The sequence below is a fragment of the Varanus komodoensis genome, unplaced genomic scaffold, assembly GCF_004798865.1.
Source record: "Varanus komodoensis strain SLA01 unplaced genomic scaffold, ASM479886v1 scaffold12, whole genome shotgun sequence".
Taxonomy (NCBI): domain Eukaryota; kingdom Metazoa; phylum Chordata; class Lepidosauria; order Squamata; family Varanidae; genus Varanus; species Varanus komodoensis.
The window spans coordinates 3279793-3305273 of NW_025335349.1; the positions used below are offsets into that span (position 1 = coordinate 3279793).

General features: G+C 42.2%; 2 protein-coding genes across 5 annotated transcripts in view; one reads left to right on the forward strand and one right to left on the reverse strand.

The window, feature by feature from the left end:
• Positions 1 to 4321, forward strand: part of PHF3 (PHD finger protein 3) — a 49666-nt gene extending 45345 nt beyond the window's left edge. For all 4 annotated transcript variants that reach the window (XM_044421587.1, XM_044421590.1, XM_044421589.1 and 1 more), the window contains 2 exons: positions 232 to 427; positions 888 to 4321. In XM_044421587.1, coding sequence (XP_044277522.1) covers positions 232 to 427; positions 888 to 3025 — 2334 coding nt within the window. In that variant the 3' untranslated portion in view covers positions 3026 to 4321. The remainder of the gene's footprint in view (positions 1 to 231; positions 428 to 887) is intronic.
• Positions 4322 to 10012: 5691 nt separating this feature from the next.
• EYS (eyes shut homolog) overlaps positions 10013 to 25481 on the reverse strand; it is a 28655-nt gene continuing 13186 nt past the window's right edge. Inside the window, exons 3-4 of the mRNA XM_044421441.1 lie at positions 15504 to 15665; positions 10013 to 11205 (exon numbers count right to left, since the gene is read on the reverse strand). Of these exons, the coding sequence (XP_044277376.1) occupies positions 10013 to 11205; positions 15504 to 15618 (1308 nt within the window). The 5' untranslated portion in view covers positions 15619 to 15665. The remainder of the gene's footprint in view (positions 11206 to 15503; positions 15666 to 25481) is intronic.

Sequence of the window (25481 nt, forward strand, 5' to 3'; positions counted from 1 at the left end):
CAGTGGGGGGACAGATGTGGTAGGGAGCAAGGGGGGCTTTCGCACTGATTTTGTTTTGCCAAAATGTCTGCCGCTTAAACACTGAAGACTACTTTTCCAGCACGTTTCCAAAAGTTTGGGTGGGGGTGGCTCGCAGTTTTCTTGTATTCCCCACCCCTGCAGTACTGAATTCTAGTTTGAAAAAAAGACTTGATGATTTGTAAATTAACTGCCTCCTCCTCTTCTCAACAGGAAATCTGTGTTGTCCGTTTCACCCCTGTGACAGAAGAAGATCAGATTTCATATACTTTGCTCTTTGCATACTTCAGCAGCAGGAAGCGTTATGGAGTAGCAGCCAATAACATGAAGCAAATCAAGGATTTATATATTATTCCTTTAGGTGCCTCTGATAAAATTCCACATCAGTTGGTGCCTTTTGATGGTCCTGGTAAGTAACAAAAGTAGACAGAAAACCTGTTTTGGACCCAAGGGATGTTTGGAATAGAGATCTAGCTTTTAACATTTCAGTTGCAGAAGTTTTCAGTATCCTAAAACACTAATAGTTTTAAACTTTTATTTGGGAACATTCATGAAACATGTGTATTTTGTAATTGTTAAATATATACAACAAATATGCATTTCTTCTCAGCTAATAAATAAAGTTAATAGTCTTGATTTACAAGTACTAGCTATTTGTAGGGCAGGAGTTCTACTTACAAGGCAGACTCTTGGGAGAGATGAAAGAGTACATTTGATTAATACTTCTCCAGTTACAGTTAATAATACATGTGACTCACGTGAGCCTTTTCAGATTGCAAAGATATAGGTAGCTTTCTGGTTGAAACTTTTTTTTCTCTTGAGAATCATTTTTATCTTATTAATTATACTACTGTGATTTTTTAATTTAGGGATTGAAGTACACCGACCCAATTTGCTACTGGGTTTGATCATTCGTCAGAAGCTAAAAAGACAGTTCAGTGCAATCACTAATACAAGCTCTAGTCATGCTGAAGAAGGTCCTGAAAATTTGCTACCAGAAAAGAAAAATAAACCAAGCAAAACTGAAATCCTTCATTCTGAATTAGTAGAAAAGGAAGAAGAAAATGACTTCTTTAACTCTTTCACAGCTGTGTTGCACAAACAGAGGATTAAGTCACAACAGTCTAATACAGAAGATATAACAGTGAATGAACCTGTTGTGGAGAGCATAAAACTTGAGCCACCAAAGCCCCTGCGGTTCCTTCCTGGAGTTTTGGTTGGATGGGAAAACCAGTCTTCTGCCCTTGAGCTAGCAAGTAAACCATTACCTGTAGATGATATTCTAAAAAGCCTTTTGGATACTACAGGGCAGATGTCTGAACCAGCAGTAGATCAGTTTGCTAGTACAGATCTGCCTTTATCAGATAAACAGGCAAGCATAAAAGAAGAAAAAATGGACATTCCAGAAATAACTGCTGGCATTGAAGAAACTAAGAGTAAAAAGGACAGCTCAAAAGAATCCACTGACAGTATCTTAGCAACTGATACACCGGTAGCAGATGTCTCCTTCTCTACAGGTAATCTGACAAGTCTAAGTCTTAAGGGGAAACCACCAGATGTTTCTACTGAAGCATTTTTAGCAAACCTAACTATTCTTTCACAGAACAAAGAAACCAAAGAAATGACAGAAAATAGTCAAAAGTTGGGTGATACAGATAACATTTCTCAGGAAAATGAAAGAACCACAGATTTTCCTGTCCCATCAAGCATGGGGAAAGGAGCTGGGAGCAATAATACAGGTTTAACAGCGGTTGATTCTGTGACACATAATAGTTCAAAATCTCCACAGTTCATTAATTTTAAAAGGGATCCAAGGCAAGCAGCTGGACGAAGCCTACAGAACAGTAGCTCAGAAAATGAAGGCGACAGTATTAAAACTGAAGAAATGCAATGCAGTCAACAGCCAGAGATACCAGAGATGGAACAGACAAATGTTGACAATAAGCAGCCTTCAGGAAATGACCTGGCCCCAGATCAGAGTGAGAGTCAAGCATGCAAGAAGGCCTCTAAAGCTGACAGTGCCTGTTCCTCACAGCTGGAAGATACAAATCAGTTGCACAAAGAAGCACTGCTGCAAAACATTGAGACAGTGCACACTGTCAGGCGAGGGTTACTGCCGCTGCCTCCGCCGTCATCGTCGTCGTCGTCATCTCAGTTTGAAACGGAAAATTCTTGCCGTTCTGAGTTCAGCACCAAAATATCCAGTCCTGCTGCAGGTAGCAACTTCTCGCCAATCAGGACTCCACAGCCCAATTTCCAGCACACTAAAAGTACTCCACCTGGTTTTCCGTTCCAGGGAAATGTTGCCCCTGCCTTCCCTCCGCAGAACAACCCCCTGTTTGGGTTTCCCCCTCATTTGCCCCCTCCACTCCTTCCTCCTCCAGGCTTTGGCTTTGCTCAGCCCCCCTTGGTGCCTTGGCCCCCTGCTCTCCATCTTTCAGGTCAGCCCCCGCATTTTGTTGGGCCAGTTACACCAGCACCCCCCCTGGCCCACAAGCAGTCGAGATTCTCAGGGCCAGAACACTTCTTTCAGAGTAGAGACACCAGGAGACCAGAAAGGCGTCACAGTGACCCTTGGGGCCGGCAAGCCCCACAACTGGAGAGGGCATTTAGCAGGAGGAAAAGCGATCAGCATAGGCAAAGGTTTTACAGTGAATCTCCCCACCAGAAAAAGGGCAGGCATGACTGGGAGCCAGAGTCTGAAAGGAATAGGCATAGAGAGAGAAGCCAGGATAAAGAAAGAGAGCGGAAGAACAGGGAGGAAGGGCATCGGGACAAAGAGAGATCACGGCTTTCACATAGTGATAAGGACGCTGAAGGCAAATCCTCAAGAGAAAGTAGGAATCCTGAAAAGAAGGAAGTGCCTAAAAGCGAGGAGCGCACTCATGAAAAGGAGAAAGAGAGAGAAAAAAGCAGGGAGAGACATAGAGAGCGAGATAGTGAAAAGAACCGTGAGAAACATCACAAAGACAGGGACCATAGTGACCGAGGGAAAAGCAAAAGGTAAAGCAAAAGAAAAAAGGCACAGGTTGTCTTCTAATGTTTTAAATGAACAAGATATAATCTGTTTTACATACATCCTAAAACTCTCTGTAAAAAATATATATGCTTGGGTATAATTGTGCCATCAATTCTCCTTTTTTATATTCCGTGTTTAGTGTTTTGTAGAAACAAGTCTGGTTCGGTATCAGTCCATGTACCATTTATTCATTTTCTTTACTTTCTATTGACCTAGGAGTAGAACTGAATAGTTCCAACATTTTACATTGCTTGTATAGTCAAGATTGTAAGGGTTTCCTATTAATATGCAATAAAAGGCGCATAAAGGTTCTTTGTCAGATTTGACTTCAGTTGAGATATTTGCAGTCTATAGTGGTTTGTGCTCTCTCTTTGATGCTCTTCCAGTTAACTCTAAGGGTGGATTCTTCTCATTCTTCTGAGACGGCACTGGCTTTTTTAAAATGGACTTTGGCAGAGCCTCAGAAACCATATTCATATTCAGTATACATAAGAAGCTGAATGGCAGTGAAGACATTCAGAAGAACAACCACAAGAAAAAGAGCAGTATTGATCATCAGATATTTCCCACACATCTGAAACAGCTTGTGAGCAGAAATTAGAAGGCCACCTGGTTCCAGTTCGGTTGCTTTAGGGCACATTTATTTTAATATTTTACACCATTAGCCTTTATGCTATGATTTGAATTAATTTTCCAACCATTTCCCATGCTTTCAAAACTTGAATACCTAAGCTTGTACATGACATTGTGTTTTACTATCCTTTATATTGTAAAATGTAAATATTTTAAGGGATATTTTGATTCTACAAATGATAAAGCCTTCTCACAGCTGTTGTTTGTTTGATTTTAATAGATGTGAAGCAATAGGCTAAAACAATATAACAGAATGATGTATAAATGTGGCTTGGCTTTACAATTCATGACTGGTAATTTTTAATAACCCTAGGGTTTTTAATAAATAGATAAGTAAAAATTGTGTGACTTTCTGTGGAAAACTATAGTATATTGCTATTTCTGTCAGATACCATTGCACTGTTCTGTTCAACAACCTGTTCCAAAATACCAAGTAAAATTAAGAGCATTGTGCATAAGGAACCTTCTTGAGTAACTCACCTGAGCAATGAACCTAAATTTTTGCACTTTGGTATCAAAAGAAACTTTCTTCCAATAATATATGATTAAAACAAATTGTTAGGCTATTTTAAAATCATATTTAAATATAACAGCCGTTTTGCAAACCTTGCACATGGCTTTATATAGTCAAATTAAAAATGCTATATCATATATAATGCTTGATGGTAGCTTTTATTTAAAAATGTAACTAGATTGTTGGCTTTTAAGAAATGCTTTTTAAAAAGTACCACTTAGACTGTGTTCGTGTGAAAGAGAAGTCCAAGATCACATTGCATGCGGATGTAAATTTTTGCACATGGGAGGTGCTGGAATCTGCACTTAGCCTTTTTATATGCCAGCTGATAGTGTCCTTTTCATCTCCCAGTTGCTTCAGCCACAGCTTTACATGTTTCAGTCGCTCTTGTGAACAACCTCTAATCAGTGATTTTTACCCAGCTGGTTTCCCAAGGCCAAGAGCCAGACTTCTGGACTCTTTCCTCTTACAGAAAGTAGAAAGCCAGAATAATAACCTGCATGATATCAAACATACCAGAAATTAGTTTCATTATTAGTATAGGGGTATGGGGAAAGGGGGTAGGTAAACCGTTGGTATTGTGCTAGCATATCGATTCTGAATGGTTTCCAAAACAGGAATATTTGGGAATTGGCATATAGCATTTTAGAGGAATTTGCAAGAGGGAACCATATCCATTTATTGTGTAGCACTGAATCTGAGCTGTCATATCAAATAAAGTCCAGGAGTGTGTCTCACTTGCATTAGTTCAAATAGAGAACAACTGAAGAGCAAAGAATTTTAGCTACTCTGCCCTCCCCTCCCCTCCCCTCTTCTCTTTTCCCAAAGCAGGAACCAGTTTGAGCTGTCTATTCCTTGTGTTTCCTTGCATGCTTATGTAAAGTCTACGAGGTTAACAGTAATGGATCAATGCTGAATATGTGAAAAGTACAGCACACTTTCCCACAGTGTCGTCGTGCTATCTCTCCTTTGGTATGTGCCTACTGACCAGAGTGCCGGGTGCTCATGCTCTCTCAGCCCTTTTGGCTGTTTGGCTAGTACCTAAACTCATGTGTCAGAGGTCAGGAAGGACACCTTATCTCAGTCTTTATTTGACTGGTGGATGTTTTTTTGCCTTAATAGATTTTCTTTTGGACTACTTGGCAAAAGCCTTTTCCATCTTCCCCTGCCCTCCACCTGTTAGTATTTTGTCATAAAGTGGGTTAGTGAAGCATTTTCCTATTCTTTTGTTCCCTTCCCTTTTTTAGTCTTAATATGTAGAAAACTTAACCCTGCTCCTGCATATATTGTTGTGGGGAAAGGGTGTAGTTTTGTGATATGACACGTGAAACAAGATTCTGCACATGTACTCTATAGAGTAAGTGTCTATCTCCTAGAGTTCTAGCATTGTATAAAATTCAAGACCTGCTAGATACTGAAAAAAGGAAGGTTGTTGTAAAGCAGCTTATCTAGCTAGTGCCCCACCAACTGGGCTTCACAATTGGAAGATGGATTGTTCACAAAACAGTTCATGACACATGTAGGGCGAGAAAGCACGGTGCAGAATTGTCTAGCTAGAAATGAAAACACAGGAGGTTTACCTCCACTGAGGTAGACCTATTTTTCTGTATTCTTGATACACATTGTAGGATGACTGATGCTCCAGCATATCATAGGATAGCAAAGGACTTGGAAAATGGTAGCTGCCATCATCATAGGCTACTTCCAAGAGGGGAGGTTCTAGCCAAAGATGCCAAGTTTCTCTTAATCCACCTCCTTACTGTCATCAAGCAGCCCATGAAGTTGGCTATCAATGACAAATGCCTGCTGTAGTTTTGTCCTAAGCATTCAGTTATCAGTTCACAGGCCAGTACCAGTATTTGGAGCTTTTAACCTGGTTTTCACAATGTGACAGCCCACCATAGCCTAATTAACCTGTGTGGTAAGATAAATGGCACACCGAGTGAGGTGCCATTTTCCATGGGGCCTGGATGCCATCTTGTGTGAATCCAGGGGGCAGAAGTTGTTTATGGTTTAGACAATGTTCAAATAACCCTAAAAGAAGCAATAATGAGGGTTGTTTAGCCTGCAAACAACCTCTATCACCTTCATTCTGAATACTCAGCAAGTTACACCCATAAGTACCTGGCACAACACAGCCTCAGTGAGTAAGTTAACTTAAGCTAGGTTGCTTTGTAGTGCAAATCAGGTTTGCAAAAGGAACTAGGACAGTGGAGTCAGAGGTATGCCAAGGAATGTGTTTGGCTCATTAGTTTGTACCCATTGGTATGACAATTGAAGAGATGTTCCACAACAACAGTCAAAATGTTGGGTTGTAATCGGAGCGGGGGAAATTCCAAAGGTGCATTTGACAGGGCATCCTAGATGTCTAAATGTGGTCTTTCAGAATCTTACTAAGTCCTTTGAAATCTTGCATACATTTGCCCTATTGAGAAGGCAATAATTTTTCTGTTGGACTTCGCTATAAGTAATGAACCATAGCTCTCATTAGTTCCAAATTGTGTGATCTCAGACCTCTCATAGATTCAAGCACTGATAACTCAGAATTATAGGAGAAAACTAAGTAGGATGGTAGTTGCCCTCTTGTCCAGCCTATTTGTTGCCTGAGTGGCTCTTCTCCCAAAAGGAGCAAGGCCACAGTCCCCTTAACATATCCCAAGAACTACATCCACAAATGCAAATAAATGACTGAATGACATTTGGGAAAGTAATCCAATGTTACAAGAACAAATCTGCTCCTTCCCCCATGTAACCTTCACCTCAAGTCTCCTGAAGGCCGCACCATCTCCTGGAGCAAATCTGAGGTGCGTGAGGGAAGGGTCTACACTGGTAGTGTCTGTCCTGCTGGTGGATTTGATGCCACTGGAGTCAACCCACTGGGTCAGGCAACAGCTCTGTTTTCTGAATTATTTCAGTACAAAATAGAGAGGAAACCCCCCACTATGATATAAACATTTTATTTCACAATAAAAACAAGCAACTGAAGGGAGACATTAACTGTTGTAGCTGCTATAATTTATTTAAGCGCTATAGAACAGATACTGTTTTTATTTCCATACATATTTATGTGGGTACAGGTTTAGAACTGCCACAGTTTCTGTTTATTCCAAGCAGTGAGGTATCAGTATTGATAGGGGAAGTTCATATTTATTCTAGTGAATTGAGTGCTTCTTAGAAAATAAGTATCTCAAAAGCTGAAATGGTAAGTACACTCCGAAGTGAGTTTGAAATCACTGGAATTTCCACATAAATCTGTTTAGCAGCATGATGTTCGACTCAATGTGCTAGAAATAAATTTTGGGGGGAAAACCCTGCATATGAAAATAAAATGCTTGCCACATGCTTCCTGAAAGTACTTCTATTACCCATAAAACTCCTATAACAATTTAATATTAACCCATCAGCATCAACACCCCAAGGCCTGGGCTAGACTAGAGGCTGACATAGATCACTGACAGGGCTTTTTCTGGAGTAGCTGCATATCTTTGTAACTCACTCCCAGGATGAGCATGTATGGTCCTTTCTGTTTTAGATTTTAAGCAGCTCTTTAAAATTAGTGTTCCAAACTCTTAAAAGTGCTATGAGTTGGATTTAGAACTACTGCTTTTAGCTTTATAGTTTTGCAGTGAAGGTGATACAAGTCCACTTAAATAAGTGATAGTTTCCTGTACTGAAGAATGGACAATCTATTTTGGGCTGCAGGCTCAAAAATCTCATTTTTGAATGCTGCATCATGTCCTTCCCTCTGCTCTGAAACAAAAATAAAATAGTACCTTGAGATTGAAAAGTAGGATTGCATATGGGAATTGAGGGATGGGTAAATAGGAAAAGAGGATGCAATTATTTTCATTTTTAGATACTTTGGTTTAGCACCCTAACCTGATGTCCTTCCAGATATTTTTGACCATCAGCCCCAGCCAGCATACCCAATGTTTGCAGATTGTAGGAGTTGGTATCCAAAATATCTGGAGGATAGCAGGTTGGGAAGGCCATTACAGGAACGAAGGGGATGGTCCAAAGGCTGCATTGAAAAAGTGAATTTTGAGAAGGGCCTTAATGGAAATAAAAGAAGTGGTCACACAAAGGCATTCTGAGGAGTCATTCCAGGCCTGAGGAAATGGAGAACTTGGCTATATGCATTGCTTTGTGTGTGTGTGTAGCGTTCAACAATAGCATTCCACATCTGCATCCATACATACAGTCCATTTTACCATCTCAAGAAAGTAGGAAATACCTGCATCAGTGACGCATGTGGGATGTGACAAAGATTAAATGAATATTTTCTAGCAAACTCACGTAAGCTCTACAGACTGTTCCTTCCTCGGTCCCCTCTAAGCCCTCTTAATACCATATTTAAAATCCAGCCATTTTTCATTTTTATGTGCATTTTTTTCAAAATTCTTGCTTCCAAACAGATTAGAATGAAGGAACACAAACAGAAGATGTGTTGTCATCTCCCCCTGAAAATACGTTTGACAAAAAATTGTAAATGTTTATTTCTTATTTTGTATTCAATTTCTGAATAATTCTAAAGCTTAAAGGAAGAAAATGACAATGAGAAGATGCTAACAGAAAGTGCATATCATTTATTTCTGTATTGAAAATTACAGTGGTACCTTGGCTCACAAACCGGCCGTGACCCAAACTGGTCGTGAGCCAAGTCAAACTTCCCCAGAAGGTTCAATGTAAATAAGATTAATCCGGTAACTTTTTTTTTTCACTCACATAAATGTGAAGCAAAGTGACAAAGAACAACAAAGATCATGGCCATCTCCCCACCACCCCAAGCGATTGTGCTGCGGGGGTGAGATGACCACAAACGTGCTCGAGGATGGGGTGAGATGGGTGCGATCGTGGGCACACTGGGGGGGGGGGGGGGGGGGCTGGGGGGATCCCAGCCACCCCCCCCCCCCCAAGCACAATGGGGGCCATCTCCCCCCCCCCCCCAGCATGACCATGATTGCACCTGTGCAGGGAAGGCTGGTGCGCTCGTGACGGTCACCCGATGCAGAGTTTGTGACCTGTGGCAAAATTTTTATGAAATTTCTGTTTGCAACCCGATTTGGTTGTGAACTGAGGTGTTCGTGAGCTGAGATACCCCTGTAGTTTCATTTCATTGATCCTTGGGTATACAGAACTACTAACCACAGTAAATATAGAAAATAAGTTTTCCTATTATCTAAATAATACTTTAATTTGATTACTTCAACTTTAATGAAAATACTAGTGATTTTCTTTCAAGCATTGGCCAAGAAAGTTTAGAACCACATTTTCTTTACTTTAAGAAGGTGAAGTGAGTTTAAGCAAGGTTGATTTGTCATTTCTAAGGAATAGTTTCAAATCTATCTTTTGTAGCTGTGGCAGGGAAGACTTGGAAACTGGGAAAGGCAGCTGGGCCTTAGGGAGCACACCAGAGAATCAGGAAGTGGCAAGGGGGGGGGGCTAAATTGAGAGGACTCCTAGCCATTCAGATGTAGCAAAAGAGGACTATGACCACGACTACTACTGTTCTAGAGGGAAAGTGACTAAAAGTAGGACAAATAGCCTAAAAAGCTTGCACCTGAGGAAATAATGGTGGAAGATGAAGGAAGAGAAAGGAAACAGTAGGACTTGGACTAAACTATATGGTCTAGAGGCAGTGCTTGTTGGTAGGCATGAGGGGGCGACAGAGGATATATGACATGTTAGTCTTGGGAGACAATGTCCCAAATTTCACATGCTGATTTGAACCAACCAGTTATTTGCCTGCACATTTTCATTATTTTATTGTGGATTATGCATGGTAAGTAGAGTTTTATCTCATACCTACATATAAAGACAGCTTTTATTTAATCCTTATCTCCACTATAGATATTATAGCCTTCTGCCTTAATGAGCATGATCTTCTTGGAATCATGAAAGAGAGCAACATCCTTAATTTTACCAATTAGCCCCTGATTAAAAAGCCCTGAGGTAACAGTTTGTACACTCTCATCAAGCCCAAATCCTCCAAAATAGCAAATGCCTGCATAGTTTAGAACTAAGTATTTTCTTTGTGGGTCTAGATCTTCAAAGAGAACCAGTTCCCCATCAAGATACACTTTAATGAGTGTCTCATTTTGTGCAATGGTGACAAAATGCCATTTTTTGCAACACAGAGAATTTGTGCGTACAACAAGAGGGATGCCAATTCTTTCTCCAAGGTTAACTACAACTTTCAGCATTCCGTCAGCAAGTCCTACTGCAAGGAAATCATTGTCTTCATTCTCCGCCTTTCCTAACCATACAAGTAAACCATGCATCTGACTGGTAGTAAAATTGAAAGAGAGTTTAGTAAATCTGAGGTCCCTTGTATGATAAATGGGATCTCTGTATTTGATGAATGAATTACCTGTGAATTTTGCACTAAAAAATGATACCTGTTTTTCACACTGGAGGCCTGTCCAGCCAAGTCTACATGCACACCTGGATGAAAATAGAACAGGATTGGGAATACAAATACCACCATGCAGGCACTTACTATTTGAACAATAAATAGATTGTTCACATAACTTACCCGTCCAGTGCTTGGGGCATAAGCAAGAAAAACTAGAGGTTTCAAATCTACATGTTCCATTGTTTTTACATACTTTGTACCCACAAGGGGTTCCATCACAATCCCCTATATTTGCACCACCTTTAGCACTGTGCTCAGTGAGTTTTAATTCTTTGTCATTGACCAGAACCTCTCGAATGCAGCCAGTAAAGCCAATGGGCTCATTCTTAACCGCCATGGGATTAACCATGCTTAAAGGAGATACCCCTCCTACATAGAAATCTGTGTGTGTGTCTAAGGCAGTCATGCCACTGGTGGGTTTCTGGGTTATATTGATGCCGTTGAGGTCCAGGTAGCCTTCATTGCCAACTCTTCCTGCTTTAAGTAGGTACCATGTGCCGTTTGTGATGCGTACATTCTGAAATGTCTGCAAAATTACAGTTCTGTCACCAAGGTTGTAGCGCAGTTGTACATATCCGCTTGCTAAGGAGATACTTAAGAAATCACCTAGGGAGAAGAAAAACAGAATGTTCCAGCAATCCAAAAAGCATAGTGACTGCACAACTCGTGACCTGACAAGTCCACTGTGCCCCACCACATATGGCATGGCAGATGCTTGGCAGCTCAGTTGTTCTGCAGTTCAAAGGCAAGTAGTGAGACGAGAGCCCCTGGTATCCCTCCTTATGTGGCTTGTAGTCCCTTTGGAATGGCAGGTCACACGTTATGCAGGCCAAATGCAGAAGTGGTACAGCTGTTTGCGAATCGAATGCAAAGTGGTAGTGGGGGGAGAGGGGGTGGAGTTGGGAAGGAAATGATTTTTAGAAAATGGCAAGGACAAGATAAGGAAGGGGGTGATGCCTCTCTTCAAATTTACAATCCTAGAGAGATTCTTGCATCCTAAACGCATTGCATTGTGTTCAGTCGCAGCAGTCGACTGACCAACTGCATTGCCATGAGCCTTCAATCCGAAATCATGCAGCAGGCCTTCGTTGCAGCAAGTGGCTGTGAGGTGTGGACAGTGTTGGTTAAAGCTTACATAAGTGGCAAAAGAAATGGTTAAGGCTTAAATTGCAAAGGCTTATACAACGGTGGCGAAAGGGAAGGCTTTATGTAAGGTGCTTTGCAAATTAAGCAACAGAAGTCCCTTTCATTTCTTTTGGCAGCTGCTGAGAATACTTTTGGGCCTTTCATCAGTCGATATTGGAGGGCAAACATAACAGAGGCAAGGCTCATTTTTTCTTCTCTCTAACTTCAAATGGAATTTATTGAGAATATGGCTATTCTCCATACATTATGCTACTCTACTGAAGGGAGGTGTTTTACCTGGAGAGGAAAATGACTGAATGAAAGAGTTCTGAGGAAATGTTCCTGTTAGAGCTTAAGAGAACCGGCTTATGTTTCACATCCTGTTACAAATACCCTTTTTCAAAATACAGTTGGAAGTTAGCCCCATGATTTCAATGGAGTTCATTTTCCAAACAACTATGCCTAAGATTGCAATCTTGGATATAAGTTCTTCTCCTCTACTTTTGTTGTTTGTTTTTCTACAAAGAGAGTTAAGTGCCAAGACTGTCCAAAGGACAATGTTCTTTTTTACTTCGACGGTCTGGTTTTGGTTTGGCAGGGAATACACATGCTCTTCTCTTCACATCAGTCCTCCTGCTTAATGCTATCCCTTAATTCCATCTCCACTTTTTATCTGGTTCCAGACATAGTATGTTAGTCAGGTTTGTAATATAGGCAGGGCCTGGCTTGGGAAGGAGTAGCAGGAGTAGAGGGTAGAATGAAGAAAGTGCTCTTCTTCTACTAGTAGTAAAGGTGGACCCAAACCTACCAAGAAACCCAGAAGAGCAGAACATTTTTCACAGGTGACTTGGTGCTGCGCTTCTGTGTTGCTTGAGAGGAATGGTTTTGACTGAGGCAGTGATATGCCAGGACCTGACTCCACTGCCACACCTGTTTGAAGAACAAGAAGGGGTGAGGACCAAGGAAGGAAGGGGTTCTGTTTCTCCTTTAAAAACAAAGCAAAACCATGTACAAGGAAATGAATACTTAAGGGGGGGGGGGTCCTGGGTTGCCTTGAGGCTGTGAGCAGGAAGGACAGGCTGCCCACCTGTAACTCTAGTTCTTTGAGCGGTCGTCTGTGAACTCACTGGTAGAGGCTCACTGCCTGTTCAGAGCCTTCGTTCGCAACGTTCCAGAGCTGCACAGAGCTTTAGGCATGGTTCCTGCCTCAGCTCCAAGTCTGCCGTAGCAGAGACACAAGTAAAGAGATGTGGCAGAGAAGAGGGCTCTCTGAGGGCTCACAGGTGGCCACTTGGTGATCAACGCGTACAGGTAAGCAGCGTGTCCTCTACTTTCATGATCTCTGTGACTCAGGCACAAGTGACTGATAAGGCAGACTCATCAGTGGAAAAAGATGTCACTTCAAGACTGTCGAGGGGACTGCCTGGCTGAAGGCTGCCTCTGTGTTCGCCTGGCATTCAAGCGGTCACTTCCAATGAAAGTGGAGGGCTGAGGCTATGGCTATGCAGCTGCAGAAGTGGGTTTGCAGAGAAAGGCAGTAGGTGAGGCCAAAGCTAAGGCTGGAGGCTGTGCACGTCTTGTGGGGGCTTAGATAATAAGGTTGACATGCCCTGAGTATTCTCAATGTCACCCATTTGGCAAAGCCCTGTGGACACATACAGTGCCCTTTCTTTGGTTCAGAATAACCCAAAGACAAGAGGAGGGAGGTCCAGAATGTGGCCTTGTATTTAAAAATCAAGTGAGTGGAACTTTTCTTCCATGTCTGAACTACCGTGCCCATGCATTTCTTGAAGATCTTAAGCAGGTAGCCAGGCCAAAAGGGAGAACCTTGAACTGCCAGAGGAAGGACGTACAGGTAGGCAGTAGGAACACAGATCACCTGTCCAAGCCAGTAATACAGCAGGAGAAGCTTGTGTTTCAGAAGAAGACTACTTCCAGAAGCCAGATCTGGTTAGAAGGCCATTTGGCTGGGTGGAGATTTAGGGGATTTGGCCTGAGGTAAAAGACATTCTTAGAAAGCAGCAGTGCCTTATCAGTCCTAAAGAATTGTCACTAATCAGACTTTTGAAGTCCCCAAAATAAATATTATCAGTTGCTTATATCCAAAACGTTCCTTTAATAAATAATTGGTTTGATTGTTCAAGTTGGTACCTGTCTCATGCCAACTACTAGGAGGTTTTGAAGTATTCTAGCAGATTGGTGACAGTGGGAAATGTTCCACTTGGGGAATTTTGCATTATAGTGGCAGAGAGTTCCTTAGGCATGAAACAGAATAATTAAGAAACCCCATAGGACTGCCCAGTAAAGGAGCAGTTTCCCCATGGGAATGGCAGTGGTGAGAAGAGGAATTCCCCCATTCAGTTCATGATGATGGTGGAGAACACTTCCTGAAGAGGCTGATGATGGTGGGGAGAAGTTTCAGTGCCAAGGAGACCATGAACTGTGTGGTCAAGTCCACACTTCAGCTTTGACCAAACTCATTGCAGTGCAGTGTCAGCTATTCCCTGCCTTCTCCACCCTCTGGAGCATGGTGGGAAGGGAGGCTCCTGATGAAGCAGGAGTGTCTGTCTCCTAACCCCTCGCATGCAAAGGGTCCCAAGCTTTTGAGGAAACAAGACTTCCCAATTTCTCTCTGTTTAACTTGATTTCCCTTTCAAAGGTCAGTAGCAAGGAGGAGATTGGATGACACCCACAATCCTCTTCATCAGTGCTGTGGCGTTCTTTTTAAATCCACAATGATGCATGGACAAAGTGGCACAATAACCATCTGGTTTTAAGTGAAATAGGTACATTTTCACTAATTTTAGAAAGTGTAAAAAAACCCACCCACAATAGCGATGAAATGGTAATCAGACCAGGGAGGAGGCAAACACACCAAGGAACAAAGAAACCACATCAAATGTAGAGGGGAGGGGGAGTGATAGAAGCTTAATAAAATTAAGAAAAGCTGTTGCTGCTAAAGAAGCAAGGGGGTGGATACACAGCTTGGCTGTTTCACAGGCGGCCTTTCCTCATCCATTTGGAGAAAACATCACCAGGAAACAAAGCAGCTTTGCGATTGATTCATGCATGAGAAATAAAGAAAATGGGGAGGGAGCAGACACTGCCCATATCACACCTCCTGTGCGGGTAAAACAAGTCGGGAGGCACCCCCCACCCAAGGGGGGAAGGGGGATGGAAAGAAAATTCTCCTCCGGGCTTGCCTAAGCACATAAGAAGAGCCCTGCTGTCCTGGCCAAAGGCCCATCGAAGGCAGCATTCCTTTCACATGATGGCCAACCTGCACCCTCCTTCCCATATTCCCCAGCAACTGGTTTGCACCATCAGAACTAGAGGTCACCATAGCCCTCTCCTCCATGCATTCTGCTCCTTTTAAGCTATCCAATTTGGTGCACAGTACTCCACCTTGCAGAGGTGAATTCCATGGCTTCACAATGTGCTATGTGAAGAAGGCCTTCCCTTGCTCTGTCCAGTATCTCCTACCCTGGGGTGACCCACACAATGGACGGTACTAGAAGCTGCCTTTCTTGAAACACCCTTCCGATGCAACTTCCCAGCACTCTTCATATGACACGAACTACAGTGATCTTGGCTGACCTAAGAGTATGTTTATCAAGAATGCAGAACAAGTCTCTCACCTCCAGGCATGGTGAGTGTGAGTGAGTGTGAGTGTGAGTGTGTGAGGTTAGTTTATTCATCTTCCTCAGTTGATAAAGAACCAACTCAGTTGATAAAGAACTAAAGAAGAGTCATGTATGTTTGCTTTCATCACCTCCTACCTGATCTTGGACTCAGGTGCTGGGCAGTATAAAAGAGGATGCCATTTTCCGAATGGGTCTGGAATTGCAGCTGGATATGAACCTTGTGTCGAATATTGAAGGAATCAAAGGACATCCAGGAAGATTTGTTGCTACTGAAAGATGCATCACTTATGGTTAGGGCTACAAAACAAAACAGAAAAATAACATCATCTCTCTAACGGACAGTGACGGGTTTTTGCTTTAGCACTAGCAATACAAAGCACAATGCTTTCTCCTAAGGCAAACTTTAACTCAAATGCAAGACTGAAAAGAGGTGTGTGTTTTAAAACAATAACTTTCCTCTAAACTTAAATATATATTTTCTACAGGTGTTAGCAATAAATCCAGTGTAAGCTAGGCATGTGCATCTGGCGCTTCATGCAGGATTTTGCTCTTGGCATGCAACTGTAATGCCTCACAGGGACACCTGGAGTGGTTTGCTCAAAGGTGAATTCTGCCGGTAGTAGTGGATGCCTGCAACTGCTTTGCCATGAGGCAGGGAAGGGCACACGCAGCCACCATGTAGCTGAGGGTTGAGGTGAAAAAGCCATGCATCTTACAGGAGGCAATGGTGTAGCCGACAAGGTGTGCTTTTCTAGATAAAATGGATTCGTCTAGTAGCCTTCTGCAAACCAATCACAAGACCAAAAATAATAATTAAAAATGGCACTGAGATGCTCCTAAATGGAATTCAAAGGCAGAGAAAATACCATGCTCCACGCTGGCTACCAGGTGAGCTGCGTTGGCTAGTTCCAGGCAACATCTGATGGACCTGGGTAGAGATGCCTCCAGGCTGTTAAACTGACCCAGATGGGTATTACCATACAGGTGTGTGCACATTTTGGGTGAAAGTCTGCTGAGATGCAGGCGGACTGGATGGTTCTGGCATCTTGCTGCACATTTGGTTGAGATATGCAAGTTGGAATCATATATGGAAGACACCTCACTTCTCTGATGCCACAATAATATTGGCCAGAGGAAGGTTCAAATACAATCGAGATATGTTAAAGATGATAAAATGTGGGGTTTTTATAAGGAGTTAACAACATTTGACCAAGTGATCTTAAAATCAGATGAGAAAACGATTAAATGATAATTTTCTTTTGGATAGGAGAATGAAAGATGAACAAGTTAAGGAAATTATGATAACATGGACACAACATTTTGGATACAATATTGAGCTACAGAAATGGCAAAAGCTGTGGGAAAGAAATATGAAAGTAACATTAGCAACCGCATATAAAGAAAATTTGCATAAAATGTTTTATATATGGTATCTATTACCAAATAGATTAGCTAAAATGTTTCCAAACATGTCAAATGGATGTTGGAAATGCAAACATAAACCGGGTACTTTTTATCATATGTGGTGGTCTTGTGATAAGGCAAAAAAATACTGGGTTAAAATACATAAATGGCTTGAGGGAATGTTACAAAAACCTCTAATATTTAAATCTGAAGTTTTCTTATTAGGCATTGTACCTGATGATGTTGATAATCAAGCAATGTATTTGATTCTACATGTAATTACTGCAGCGAGGATTGCATTTGCCCAACATTGGAGGAGTGAAGAACCACCTACTGATGAATTGATTTTAAAAAATATCTTGGACTGTGCCGAAATGGACAGATTGACTTTGTCTCTGAAGGAGAAACAGGATACATACTCCTATCAAACTTGGAATTCTTTTTATTATTGGCTAGAGAAACGGAACTATGCATAGACTTAAATATGTTTATGGATTACCATAAAAAAAAGTATGGGGGGCTGACCCAGGAGTTCTGATGTGTCTGATGATTGATGATTTTTAGTTTCTTTTTGTTAGTTAGTAGAAAAAATAATAATAAAAATTACTTTAAAAAGATAATAATATTGGCCAGAGGGATGACCATGTTAAAAAGCAGCATCTCCACAGTATGTTGTTTTATCTGCAGGACTGAGAAAAAGAAGTCACCCTCATGTCTGCTATTCCTGCTTGAAGTCAGTATCCAAGCCAATTCTTATTAAATGCATGGCTGAAGACAGTGTTGCATTTCCGAATTATCTTTTTTGGCAAATGGAAAATTTGCTTTTCACATTAAAGGTGAATTAGTCAGCAGAATGCTTTGAGACAGAGCTGAGAAAGGGTTAAAAATACCATTCTATTAGAATGTCCTCAGAAGAAATAATGTTGTGATATTAGCTGGGCTGCAAAGTGTCCCTTAAAGATATTGCAAGGAATTTCTTTAGACTCTAAAGCAAACAGTTGCCTCTCGACCATTTGCGAAATAACGGAAAGCATACTCAGAAACAAAACCCGGACACGAACACATCATTAAATGTAAGAAGAGTTTAAGATGTAAGTCCCCCTGGACCAATTAGAGTCACGGGACTGTGTTGACTTTGCAATGGCTGCTGCTGCGGTACGTCTCCCTCTCCCTCTTGCGCTCATTATTCACTGCCAGGTGCCTTACGATGCACCCAGTTCACTCTCTTAACTTTATCTCCCAGTCTTTTCTCTTGTTGTTGTCATGGATGCCTCTCTCTGTAGGCAATGCTGTGCTCACGTCCCACACTGTTTCTTTGTGCTTCTAGCATTCCACAGCTTCATTACAAGAAAACCCTTTTGACAACGTTTGGCCATCATAATTCCCTGGGAATCTCGATGCCAACAGCAAGGGCAAAACCACGTATTGAACAAAATATCTGTGATTGCTACTCCCAGGAGTCTTGCATCTGATAAACAGTTGCATAAGGAAAGGGTAGACCAGGACGTCAGTGGCGCAGGGAGGTATCAGCTGTGCTGGTGGGAGGGGCAGGCTCTGTTTTGTGCTGCTTTTTCCTCTAGTTGGCACCAAGAGCAACTTCTGGGAGATGATACAGATTGGGGAAATGTGGGAGCCAAGCAAATTGACAGCCTGTGTTAAATAGCCAGAGTAGATAAGAAGTTGTCAGGGGACTGGATCGTGGGTCTTTTGCACCATGCCTGGTTTGTCTCCAAGGTGAATTGGATATGATACAGGGTAGACAAGGGACTTTTGTAATATTATGGGAAGTAAATTAGAATTGTTGTTGTTAGTCGCGAAGTTGTGTCTGACCCATCATGACCCCATGGACAGCATTCCTCCAGGCCTTCCTGTCCTCCACCATCCCCCGGAGTCCACTCAAGCTCACGCCGACTGCTTCAGTGACTCCATCTAGCCACCTCATTCTCTGCTGTCCCCTTCTTCTTTTGCCATCTATTGTTCCCAGCATTAGACTCTTCCATCTAATGAGAAGGAAGGGAGTCCTTCCTTCTCATTAGATGGCCAAAGTATTTGAGTGTAATCTTCAGAATTAGAATATGGCAGACCGAATGGAAAGACAAACTGGAAATGTGGGTATGTGGATCATTATAAAGGTACAGCATAATTTTATGTTGATATTATTCTGGTGCTGATGAATGTCCTGATTCTAAACCCTTTCCCATTGCCATTGCTACTGCAATACTGAGATGCAGTGATAAAGCAAGCTCCGTACCACGTTAACTCATTTTTCAAGCTTTATTAATACATTGCTGCATGCCTTAGTGTGAGTTTAGATGTATCTTTACGCTTTTAGACAGTTTACCAACCAAAGGTAAATTAAAAGCATGATATATGAAATAGCAACGAACAATAATAAAATGACACCTTGTCAAATCAGAAGCACAGACTGAAAACTGTGCAGCATATAATACTAAAGTAAATCTACCAATAAAACAGTGCAAAGCATTCAGCTACAAAAGGTATAAGAAGAAACTTATAAAGATTTCCATCCAGTGTTAAAATTATGCTATACGGTAATCCTGAAAGAGAAGACTAATGATCCAGAGATGTATGGGATTCTTAATACTGTATAAGTTGATAAACCAACCTGAGCAATGGGGAAAGAAACCTGCCAAATTCTAGGAATGTTAACTGGTATCCAGGGATCACTGCAGAGAAGAATGCTAAAACATGCATCTATTGATGCTGGGACAGCCCAGGGCTGCTGGGACAGCCCTGGGCTGATCCAAAATTCATACTACAATTCAGGTTGGTAAACGGATACCTGGGCTGGATGGATTATGGAGCACTGATGGATCTCACTGCCACGCTTCACTGCTCTAGCTGGAGCCTCAGCAACAGGCATGAACTGTCCACATACCTCACTGCGCAGCCTTCATTTTTTCAGCGGCAGTGGAAGACATGACAAAATCTTGCACACTGCGGATGGGCCCAAACTCGTGGGATGAGTCCCTTTCCCATTCCATCCAGCCTGGCTTCTTCTGAATATGCTTCTTTTATCTTGGCTCGAATGGCGGAGCTTTACAACTGTGTGGATTTTTGCTAAGACCATTCAGTAGGTAAAATCTGGCCTGATTGCACTGCCTGCCTGCACATTTCTGACCCTGATTCAAAGTGCTGATTTTGACTTATACATGACTCCGGACTACAATACCCCATGGAGTGTCTATCACTGCAGGACCGACCAGTACACTGTGCTCGTCATCCAAGGCCATTGTCTGCACACCTTCTCCAAGGGAAGCTCAGAATATGCCAGCAAGGTCTTTTGGTCATGCCACACACACACCTCTATTATGGAGCAGCCTCCGCATAAATGCCCAAATTATGCCAACATTTTTTCTGGTGCCAGCCTAGGACCTTCCTCTGCTGTTAGGCATAAGAGAAGAGCAAGTTCTACTATTCTTATTGTTGATAGTTGTAATCACTCACACACTCTGAGGTGTACTGGTGGGTGTGCACGGGCTGTTTATATATAAGCCACTTTTATGCTCAGTACCATATCCAGTCACAGACTCTCAGCCCAGCCTACCTCACAGGGTTGTTGTTGTGGGGATAAGATGGAGGAGGAAAATGATGTAAGCTGCCTTGAGCCCTTTGTAGGAAAAAGGCAGGATATAAATAAATAAATAAATAAATAAATAAATAAATAAATAAATCCAATTTTGTACGTTTTTAATGTTTGTATGGGGTCCAGAGAACTTTGGCAGTGCAGCAATGAAATGAAAACTTGCAGCCCCCCTAGTAGAAGCCTGCTCAGCTGCTAGATCCTTGGAGGAAGCCTTGTTGGGCTGAGCACCACCTCCAAACTGCCACCGGGCAGCATCTCTGAAGTGGGCCTGCTCTATGGTGGCATCCGACTTACAGAATGGCCTCCCAGCTGCTATTCCGGGAGCTGCCAATTGTGCTCTGTTTACCAGGCCACCTCTGATTGATTGTGCTACTCTTTTCACTGATTGCTAGCACTCTAGCTGTGGTGCTTTAATCTAGGGTGCTTGCTTTATGGTTTAAATTGTCTTTAACGGAGGCATGTTTTTATTTTCTAAACGTTTTAACTGTTCTGTTTTGTATTGGGAAATATCACTTCAAGATGCCCTTTTAGATATCGTCTAATGGCCCATGAATTCAAGAAATACATGGCAGGAGTCCCGCTCATGCACTGGTTAAAAGCAAAACTGGTTTCAATAATGGGAAAAAGGAGAGGGACAATGTCAAGGAAAACAGGTTGCAAGACTGCAGGCCAGACTCATCTCATATATTTCTTTAGTTAGGAATATGTTTTCATATTAAAAAAAAAACCTGAAGAGCACAAAGATGTGGAACAGAGCATGTCACAGCTCACAGAGCACAATAATTGGCTGTGTTTCCCAACAGGTTGTCTCCCAAAGCTGCTAGTCTGGAGGGATGTGCCCTCAAAGTGATTGTGGATAAGGACTTCAGAATATGGGATTCACTGAAGAACTTGAGGATGGTTCAGAACTGCACAATAAAATATTAACCTCATTTTCAATCAAAGGTGGCTTTCCAGCTGTGTTTGACATCTGCATGTCATGAAATACAGAAATCTAAAGGCGTGACCATGTTGATCTTCAATTCTGAGAGATGGTACCCTCTCAGATTGTGTTGGGTTGTGGGGAAAAGAAGATATAACCATTCAAGCTATGTTAAATGCGTTATATGTCCAGACTTATTGAGCAGTGTCTGTGTCAGCTAACTTACCTGAATGGGATTTGCACCAGGTATGGAAGAGAATGACCTGCATCTCCAGTCTGCCTAATCAAGAGATTGCCTCACTTTAAAGTTTGCTTTCTCTATTATCAGCGAAAATCAACCCAGCCCAAAGCAATATTTTACCATGGAATCTGAAAAAATATGCCTGACGTCATGCTCTTTCATCACCATAGCTGTAACCAGTAGGCATGGCAACTTCATTTCAGGATCCACTGAAGTGGCATCCTGTATTTGATAAGACAGGCTGGAAGATCTGTTGGTTAACATTTCCAACATAACCAGCCAGAGCAGGCTGAAGCCCAGGTCATGGCATTGCTCTTGACTTCAAGGCCAATGAGTTGCTTGTAAGATGCTGGTTATTAGGCTGCTCTCTGAATGAATCCTAAAGGCTCTAAATACAAAAACTGGTTCGTTACGCTGCTGCAAAGGCTTGCGTTTATCCGTGCGATGGCCAGGCACCAGATGTAAATGCCCTGTGAGAGTCATCACCAGATGGTTTGTGTCCTGGATTCCTATATCCCTAGAGGGAGAGGGCCCCAGCTCAGTGGCAGAGCACAGTCTTTATATGCAGAAGGTCCTCAATCCTCCAGGCTGGGCTGGAAAACAATTCAACCTCATAACATCCTGGAGTGCTGCTACCAGTACTGAGCTAGATGGTCTGACCCAGCATAAGGTAGTTTCCTATATACTATTGGTATCCACAAGGACTTTGCATTCATCTTGCACAGGGTATATTGCTACCACTATTTTGAGTTCCTTCACCTTCTGAGAAAGCAGGTATGTTATCCTGCAAGGTGTCTTCTAGGATTACTCTTTTTGATAACTGCTGTGACATGAAAAAGGATCAACCATGTGATCTCAGATTCTACTGAAAAAGAGTTCTCAAGCAAAACTTGAAGGAGATCAGAAGAGCGGCTACCTGGAGAAGGGCCTTTTCTGCGGTATGCCCCGGATTTGGGATCTGTTCCCCAGAGAGGGGAGCCTGGCACCGATGCTTTATTCATTTTGGTGCCGGGCCATATATTTTAAGACTTAATGTTGTTTTAATGAGTGGTTTGATTGTATATCTATATTCTATTTATGTGTGCTGCTTAATGTATCACCATCCTGGGATCCCTGGAACTGGATAGAATTTTATAACTGTAAAATAAAATAAAATAAAATAAAATAAAATAAAATAAAATAAACTTAATGTAAATGGATCTGTACAACGACACTGCTTAGGAACGATGTCTTGATATAATATGAGAGCATTTCATACGTATCTTTTTTGTGTTTCCCTAATATTCAAATGTATGCTTGGCCTTTGCACAAAATGCAAAAAGCGCAGTTTATCTGTACCAAACAACATTGCTATGGTAACTACAGAAAGGTGTTAGTTCAACGTGCTGCAAATATTCTAACAAGGGCATAAGATTCAGTTGGATAAACTTCTGCAAGACACACATTGTGTTTTAAAAAACTAGCAAATAAGTGCCCACCCTTTTTTCACTTGTAGAGATATCAGCTCAGTAAAGTGGCACTGCATCAGATGCTTTCAGTTTGTGGCATTTTGCATGGCTTAAAAACACTGGTCAGCTTTCATGGAACCTTAAATGCACGCACACGCTTGCACAGCTAGTTCAGCAGGACAAAATGGCTAGGCAGAAGCACGAAATTAGAAGGGGCCTCTCACCCACGAAACCCACTGCAGCAGCTTGCTGGATTGCTGGTCTCTGATGAAAAACTTCTACCCAGACTGCTGGTCTACCAGCTTCTGAGGCAAATGGTTCCACTGTCAAACAGCTCACACATTCCAGCAGGATATGGATCAGATGGCCAGCAGTTAGCTACCGAACTGCAATCCTGTCCGTACTTACTGGGCACTGAGCCTGCTCACCTTACTAGCACTGCTAACCTCACTAGTCCTCTGTAAACATGCAAGATTTGACTGCAGGAGTGGCAAATCTATGACAATAAGTAATATTCACACGCTTAGTTTGCATATCTGGAACATGAAACCTGACTAAGTGTAGTTAGCCATTTTGATCGCCACGCTCTCTTCTTATCTGACCTATTTTCTAAAACCCTTTCTCCCCATATTTTATCTGCTTATGTAGAGAATGTAAGAGAAACAGAAACTTTCCCAAGTGCCCATTTATAAGTATAGGGGCAATAACGATGCTGTTTAAGCAATGCTTTTAGGCAGCCAAATTTTTGTCCTACACTGCCATCTAGGGAAAACCTTTCATTATGGCTCTATCGACATGGCTTTAAAGTTACAAATAACAGCAGGGACAAAGATAGTATCTGGCAGCGTGTTTCGAAAGCAGAGCTCTTTCCATGGACATTTAGGATCTGGGTTGTGCTCTGGTCCTTCTGTATGCCAGTTTGCTGCTTTAAAACCCACATACCTGACATGTGACTTTCCTTCTCTCACCCTATTCGGTAGGGCTAAAAGGTATACCTTTCACTTGGAGAACCACCTTGCTGCTTTGTTTAAATGGAGATGATTAACCCCATGCTAAAAAAAAAGTTACTAGCAATGTGACCCAAGCCTGCAATTTCCTGATTCACAATACAAAGCCTATATTGCTGGTCTCCAGTCTGAGCTGAAATCCAGCTCAGGTTTTAGTCTGAGCGCGCTCCCATCACCCCCTGGCCCTTGATTCTCTCCCCTGCTTCCCATTTATCTGATTGGGTGGCACGCCAGGTCTCTCCCTAGAGGTCCCCTTCCCTCCCTTGGTCCCATGCATCTTCCACACTAGGTATTAATGTCTGTGGGAAGTGGGGCATTCCTGAAGTTAGTGGAGTTCTTTGGGGAAGCACTTTCTCAGGTGCCTGGCAGGCTGCCCCACGAGACTCCATTTTCCCAGGAGGGAGCGCCCAGAGAGCCACCTTTGCCATTGTTGTCACCTCAGAAGGTAAGGGGTCAGTGGCCAGGTTGCTCGTGTCATTTGGAGCACAAGCAGAATGTGACGTGAGCTTGGAAAAATATATCGTTTTGCTTGCTGAGCTCAATTTCAGGTTAAGCCAAGTGGAGTAAGCTCAGTATTAAAGGTTAGGAAAGTTGAAGAGAGCTAGAAAAAATGTCAGAGAAGAGTGCCAAGAACCTTATTTAAGATTTCCAAATAATATAATGTACACAGCTGTTCTTCAGCTTTGGAAATTTTACAGTCCATTTGGCATCACAGTTGAAGCGGGACAAAAAAGACATTAAAAGGCTTGTTCAATTGGAATCAAGAATACTCACTTGAAAGCAAACAGTTCTGGATTGGTCAAAATCTAAACTTATTACTTGGGAATAAGCTTTATGGAAGTTTTTAGGGCTTGCTGCCAGGTATCTTTCTGTGGGGCTAAGGCATAGCTGCAAGGGATCATGTGTAAAGAGGGCTCCCACTGTGGATTTAGAATGAATGGCCTAGGAGCTGCTTGCAGTGTCTCTATGATACGGAAGCAGGGGCAGGAGAAGGAAGGGCATTGTGCCAAGATGAGGTCCAGCTGTCTCTTCTACTTCCTATCACATCTGAAAGCTCCTCTAGGTGCACAAATCTTCATTCCTGTTTGAGAGCAACCAGCCTTGCAGCAGGGACCTCCTGGGGATCAGGATCTGTATCTACGAGCATACAGATATACGTATCTATACATGCATACTACATACGTACTAAGAGCATGTGCATGACCATATGTAACAGCTGACCTTCCTTCTTCTCCTTTTCTTCCCCTTCTTCTTTCCAAAAGCAAGAGATTCTTGCTTTGGACATGGCTGAGAAATATGCCTAGCCTCCTAATTTGTTTATATGGAATTCCTAAACATGTTATTTTCCTAAATGTGTTTAGGATTTTGACCACTCCAAAGCTGCTCACTTCTCAGTGAGTACTGTCTGATTTCTACAAGCAACTGCATTTGCCTAAACCCCTTTTATTTGGTTAGTCAGATACTACGTGTTCTTTTCTGGAAGC